The sequence below is a fragment of the Pantherophis guttatus genome, chromosome 3, assembly GCF_059756535.1.
Source record: "Pantherophis guttatus breed Tessera chromosome 3, ASM5975653v1, whole genome shotgun sequence".
Taxonomy (NCBI): Eukaryota; Metazoa; Chordata; class Lepidosauria; order Squamata; family Colubridae; genus Pantherophis; species Pantherophis guttatus.
Window position 1 is genome coordinate 64,720,440 of NC_142065.1, and position 7,008 is coordinate 64,727,447.

Sequence of the window (7,008 nt, forward strand, 5' to 3'; positions counted from 1 at the left end):
TTAATGTCTTTTAAACTGTTTTTTAAATTTTATATGTTATGTTTTATCTCGGCTGTTCACCACCCTGAGTCCTGTTGGAGAAGGGCGGTATAAAAATCAAAAATAAATAAATAAATAAATAAATAAATAAATAAATAAATAAATAAATAAATAAATAAATAAATAAATAAATAATCTCATACTGATGAGATGAATTCCTTAGAGGGGACCTTATTTGAGAAGTAATGCTGGTCCTCATTGAATTCAGATGATGCTTTTGTTTTGTCACTTATATTTTATCCATTTCATGGATAATAAAACAATTGCATGTTTTCACAGTCACAATAAACTCTGTGGTAACCTGTTGAATTTGATCTTTTTAAGTTCAAGATGTTCATTCTGGAGGAGGACAGGTTTCTCTCTGTCCGAATTGAGATGACCATCTGCTTTAATGTACTGCATGCTTTCTTGTTGCTGTCTGATCTACGGAACAGACCCCAGTGGGATAGACATTGTGCGTAAGTACTTTGGAAGATCTTTTTTCTTTTTTTTTATTGGAGCTTGTGACTTCATTTTTTTTAATTTTGGAAATTTCAGCACAGATGAATAGCAATAACAATTAGCAGCAAAAATCTTGAGTTTCTCATTATCCCAGATATTACTTATTATCCTTCTGATCTATTATATTACCTATTTCCTTAGCTTTTTATGACTATGGCTTTCTTGTTTGTATCTCCTGATTTATGTTGATTGCTTTTATTTAGTACTCTGTTTTGATTTATGTTGATTGCTTATTTAATATCCTATGACTGTCACTGAATGCTGTATCTTATGTTTTATTATGATTATATTTTATGATTATGATCATAATTTATCCCTTGTTGCTTTTATGCACACTGAGAGCTTATGCACCAGGGACAAATTCCTTGTGTCTGTCCAATCACACTTGGCCAAAAAAAAGAATTCCACAGTAGTTCTATTCGTTTTTTGCATTTGGCAGAATCCTAAAACAGGTCACATCTGATTGACTATGTTCATACAGCACACTACATTAAGCCAATTACAAAACTACTGGTTGCATTTATACAACTTGTCAAGTTTGTTTAGCTGAAACATTGGTTTATTGTAAGTGGGCATGTTGTGTGAACACGTTTAATTAATATTCTGATTTAATGTTTTGTGTTTAATGTTTAATGGGATAATTCAGGATGCAGATCTAAGTTGATGATTATTGTACCAGTAATTCTAAAACAGAGATGGGCAACTTTTTCCCCCTTTTGGGTGAGTCTTTTTAGTCATTATAAGGCAAGAATAAAAATTGTAGCTTTCTCCCTGGTGATGGTTACAGCTTAATTAACATCTATATTTTTCAACCTTCAAAGGAATGAAAAGTAGAAATGTTGTAGCTGCAGTTAACATGTACATTTACATTTCATGTCTGCATTTTTTTTGCAGGAGCTGTAAACTTGTCCAGCAAGTTGACAAAGAAGATATGATTTATCATGTAATTAGCCATACTATCAGTGAGGAAAACAAGCCTCTGGACTTTGTTGTCCTGGTATCACAAAGAAAACCTTGCAGCCCCGGGTATGTCAGCTAGGCATTCCTCAAAAGTCCTGTTTTTATGACATTCTTTTAAATGAATTTGGACTAAAGCTTTCAGAATTTGCAATTGGGTGTTGTTCCAAATTCATCTGGGGGCACCAGATTGGGAAAGTTGGGGTTACCTTTGGCTTCAATATTGTATACATCAAAGTCTATTGATCAGCTCCAGGCTGATTTAAATTTTTAAAAACCAATGGAGAATCTGTTTAATTCATGGACACTGCAGTTTGAACGGTTCCTTTCATTTTTAGGCGTAGGAAAACAAAGACAGCTGCTCATGTGCAAAATTCCATCCAAATTTGATTCTGCTCAAATACTGTCAAATGTTTTTTGGAAAAGTTGATTCAATTCTGAAATTCAGTTGAAGTGTCATGAATTCTCCAAATCAAAGTTTTGTGCCTGCATATCTATAGAAGTTATGCTAATTCTAAGCTGAAGTTTTAACATCTGCTGGAAACCCTTTTTTTTTTTAAAGTGAAAAGGTTCCAGAGTACTTGATAAGTGGAATAAGGATACATTGATTGTCCTTGCTTGCTCTGGTCACGTTTTCTTTTCTTTTTTTCTTTTCCTTCCAGAGATCCCTATGTTTTAGCATTCAGATCAGTCACATTGCCAACATACCCTGTAATGCCAGCGTATACCCGAGGGGAGACTTTATGTTCTGGCTTCTGTTTTTGGCAGGAAACAGCTGAACTTACCAAGGTAAGCATTTGCCTTAGAAGCAGACAACAGTAGCATCCTGAAATTGTTCATAGTTGCAAAAGAGTTCCCTTTCACACTCCCAGTTGGTCTAATTCTGGCATTCTACAGCATCAAATTCACGCCAACTACAGTTTCTGCTAGCCTCCAAACTGTTGTTTGGAAATCATAACTTTTTATTATTTATAGCATGGTTGTAACGTATAGGGAGGAGTGGATGGAGGCTTTGAGCCAACAAATCTCTGAACTCATGTCTTGGCTCTGGATCGCAACTTGTGTAAGGATTTCAGTTCAATTCCCTAGCATATTCTTCACAGAGTGAACTCCCTTAAATAATGAACTACCTTGGGATTTCCTGTCTATTCATGAATTTTACCGCTTTTTATTTTTATTCTTCTGCTACACAGTATAAGCTTGGCTGGATATTATCCTTCTGTATTTGTATTAATAAGGAAAATATCTCTTCAGATTCCATGACACTTTCTGAGCACTCTTAATGGGATGAATTCTTAATGTGGACACTGTTAGGATCTATTGTTCTTAAAAGTAATTTGCATGCCACTAGTTAATGTTTTTCTCTGTAAGCTATGTAGAAAATACATAATGTCGATCAGTGGTGGGATTCAAATAATTTAACAACTGGTTCTCTGCCCTAATGATCAATTGGGTAGCCATGGCTGGGTGGTCATGTGACTGGGTGGGTGTGGCCAAGTCGACATCACTCACATCGAGAGGCGTTTCACGTCTCCTGGCCTCTTGTGACTATAGGGATGCTACAATGGTCGTAAGTGTGAAAAACAGTCATGTCACTTTTTTCAGTGCCATTGTAACTTTGAATGGTCACTAAATTTATTTATTTATTTGTTTATTTGTTCAACTTGTATGCCGCCTTTCTCCGAACTGTTGTAAATCAAGGATTACCTGTACAAAAATGCAAATCGCTTCTTTGCTTGCAAAAAGCTGTCCTTAAATACCAATCATTAGATTAGAAATACCTGCAAGGTGGAGTTACAAATCAGGCAGGGTGCCAGAGCACTTTGAGGAATTAAAATAGTTAAAATGCAATTATAACTATCAGCGGCCAGCTCTTGCTCATAAAGTGAAACCCTTTAGCAGAGAGGTCATTTCAGCTCTCCAAAAAGAGCACACCCAGGAAAAACAATCCTTAGATCCATTTCCACCACTTAAAGATACCAGCTGGCCTCACTCACCTCGTAAGATATCTAAGGAAACCATCCAGATTTAAGGAAAGATCACATGCCCCCCAAAAAGGCAGTAAAAAAAAATCAGTGCCACGCTTGCATCCTGCCTCTTGAAAGTACAGCCCAAAAGGACAGTGCCAGAACCACTAAAACAGGGAAGGAAGACCCCCAGATAGAAAAAGAAACCATGAGGAAGGAAAAAATTCAAACACAATACAAATAATTAAATCACAACCATTTAAATCCTTTTAAAACACAAGCTCATTGCCGGAGGTCACACCCCAGGCAAGCTCAAGTGTAAATACTTGAGATAAGCCTAACAACAAAGAAAGCAATTAGTGCTAGAATGTAGCAAAGGAGCAAACGTAGTAACTATTGCTTGTTAAACCTATTACCAGAACAAATAGACACAGGAACTAGCCAGATTTATGAGTCCTGCTTCTTTTCAGGAAGATTGATTAACCTTTTTCCTTCCAAACAAAGCTGAATAGGGAAAATTATCCCATCAATAAACACAGGATTAAACGTCACCAAGCGCAGAATTAAACTTCACCAAAAACCAGTTTTAGACCACAACTCAGAAAGGGTATGTAAACTCACATTTGAATGTCAATCTTTCTAGCTAGCCAAGAAGCCTTGCTGAATGTCACTCATCTTGGTTCCTTGTCATTAAAAGCTTCTTTCCGGCAGCTCTGCTTCGTTATTAAATTATTTCTTCAAAGTGCTGATCATTGCATCCCGGATGGAAGAACTCCAACAGGGGAGTATTTCCTCCCAACAGCAGTGTAAAAAGCTTAAAACAACCCTTCCCTTTTAAGAAAGTCAAGCCCCAGTAAAGTACCAGCAAAGGGGAAAAAACAAACAAACTCCTGAGTCAGTAAGTCTGGGCGTACTGCCAAGAACCTTTAGCTAGATGTAATAAGGGCCATGGTGGCTCAGTGGCTAAGACACTGAGCTTGTCAATTGAAAGGTCGGCAGTTCAGCGGTTCGAATCCCTACTGCCACCTAATGGGGTAAGCTCCCATTACTTGTCCCAGCTTCTGCTAACCTAGCAGTTTGAAACCATGTAAAAAAATGCAAGTAGAAAAATAGGGACCACCTTTGGTGGGAAGGTAATAGCGTTCCATGCTCCTTTGGCATTTAATCATGCCGGCCACATGACCACGGAGACATCTTTGGACAGCACTGGCTCATCGGCTTTGAATCGGAGATGAGCACTGCCCCCTAGAGTCGGGAACGACTAGCACATATGTGCGAGGGAAACCTTTACCTTTTAATAAGAGGGTTAACTGAGAGGCAGTTTCTGTAAGCAGGGCAATAAAGATTAGACTAGAAACAATACCAGAATGCCTTCCTTGCAGGATTAACCCTGTAAAGTGTGGGAGGGGGAAACAAAATATTTCTTCCAACAACCAGTTCTCTGAACTGCTTAGAAAGTTAATAACAGGTTCTAGCGAATAGATGTGAACTGGTAGAATCCCATCCCTTATGTCGATAAATCGTTTGTATGGGTATATGTCATTGCAAGTTATAGATGAGCAACATGCGGCTTTACAAATATTTTTAACCAACAATAATGACTATTAGTAAGCTGTAGTGACACTATTAAGGGTTGGAGAAGCCAACAACAAATTATGATTGTTTTAAACATGCCATGATTTATTTATTGGTCTCATGTTGATATTGCATCCAGTCAAAAATATTTCAGCCTCATTATGACATAGCACCCACTATGAAATCCTTAACTGCAAGAGTTCATTTAGGATATATAGCTAAAGTAGATTAAAAGCTGTGTTTCACCAGGATGCTTACATGAGTTGTTTTCTTGATTACCACATTGCCAATATAATGGCTCACCCTTGAGCCAAGCTATACATTTGCAATTTCCATTTGATGCTTATGTTGAAAGAGGAAATTAATAGAATTTATTCGGTCCTAGGGTTTCCAAAGAATCGGCTGATAAACTTTGTTTGTTTCTAGGTGTCATACTATCATCAGGCTACATTGGGTCTGCTCTCCTATATCACAACGAATGTAGCTGGTCTGTCTTCAAATTTCTATCGCACATTTCAAGACTGTGAGCAATTCCTCCAGAAGAACAAAGACAAAGTACCCGTTCAGAATCCTTAGCTGCACAATCCTTCCTCCGTCTTTTTAAAAAACTGACCCATGATCAACTTTGTTGTAAATACTATCAGAAATTACTCCTTTGGGTATATGAAGAACAGAGAAGAATTGAAAACAGACCTGTTCAGATGCATCAATTTATATAGCCAGTCTTAGGAGAAAACCCATTTATGGTGGCTTCTGAGGTGAATTAGAATTTTCTATCCAGGTCAAGCAAGTTTTAGTAATCAGGGTATAAATGAGCAAAATAGGAAGATTCTTCCAGGATTTTGCAAGACTTTACTTGCCTTCGCATTGGCTTCTGTTAAAAGTCCTAAATTTATGATGGTCAGAAAAATCTGATGAAGAATAGAACTTCAAACTTGATACTTTTTAGTGGGAGTCTTCTGTCACCATTTTTGCCTTGTTCAGGACACTAGGAATTAAAGCACAGATTGCAATTTTGTATTAAATTCATCTTAAGCAAGCTATAAACGTGAAATGCATTTTAAAGTGCCTTTTAATCAAGGGAATCAGATTCGAAAGAGTGAAAAATCATAGGAAGAATTTTTTTAACAGGAGAATCTACAACATAACATTGGGGATGGTGGTAGGTTATATGATGAAATATGTATAAAACTTCAAAGCACTTTGTACATACACAGCAAATTACCGAAATGTCACATGTAAATGAAAAATTTAAACATTATTTGTGCATAGTTTCTCCTGAATGTTAGGAAATTCTGGTATGTTTTATCAAACGTTTGATTATTTTGTCACCAAGGAATTATTCCTGTATGAAAATGTCTCTCAGATTTATCTTTGGTATTTTGGAAGAAATTTTCTTCTTTGATTAGAGAATGCCTGATTATCTATTTTGGTAGATAGTTCTTTTCTCCTAAGGTTTTGCACAAATTTTGTGTAAAATTTTAATGGCTTCTACAGCTGTGGAAGGTTATTGAAATCAATGACAATAAAAGTTATGTGAAAGAAAGAAGAATCTTATATCTCCTGTTTTTGTTTTGGAAAATGTAGCAAGTATTCATATGTTCCCTTTCTTAGTATAAATCAGTGTTTTTCAATCTTGGGAACTTTAAGATGTGTGGACTTCAACTTTCAGAATTTCCCAGCCAATTTTAAGATGCATGGATTTCAACTCCCAGAATTCTCCAACCACTTAAAGTTCCCAGATTAAGAAATTAGAAATACTGGAATAAATACAGATTAATCAGAAAGGGACAATGGCAGGGATGAAATCCAGCAGGTTCTAACAGGTTTTGGAGAACCGGTAGCGGAAATTTTGAGTAGTTCAACCTCTGGCTGGCCCCAGAGTGGCGTGGGAATGGAGATTTTGCAATATCCTTCCCCTGCCACGCCCACTAAGCCATGCCCACAAAACTGGTAGGGAAAAATTTTG

At 36.8% G+C, this 7,008-nt stretch overlaps 1 protein-coding gene across 2 annotated transcripts in view; it reads left to right on the forward strand.

Annotated features, from left to right (window-relative positions):
• Nucleotides 1-6,585, forward strand: part of ACOT11 (acyl-CoA thioesterase 11) — a 72,172-nt gene extending 65,587 nt beyond the window's left edge. For both annotated transcript variants that reach the window (XM_087889746.1, XM_034415147.3), the window contains exons 13-16: nt 364-497; nt 1,435-1,566; nt 2,160-2,286; nt 5,466-6,585. In XM_087889746.1, coding sequence (XP_087745872.1) covers nt 364-497; nt 1,435-1,566; nt 2,160-2,286; nt 5,466-5,615 — 543 coding nt within the window. In that variant the 3' untranslated portion in view covers nt 5,616-6,585. The remainder of the gene's footprint in view (nt 1-363; nt 498-1,434; nt 1,567-2,159; nt 2,287-5,465) is intronic.
• The last annotated feature ends 423 nt before the right edge of the window (nt 6,586-7,008 follow it).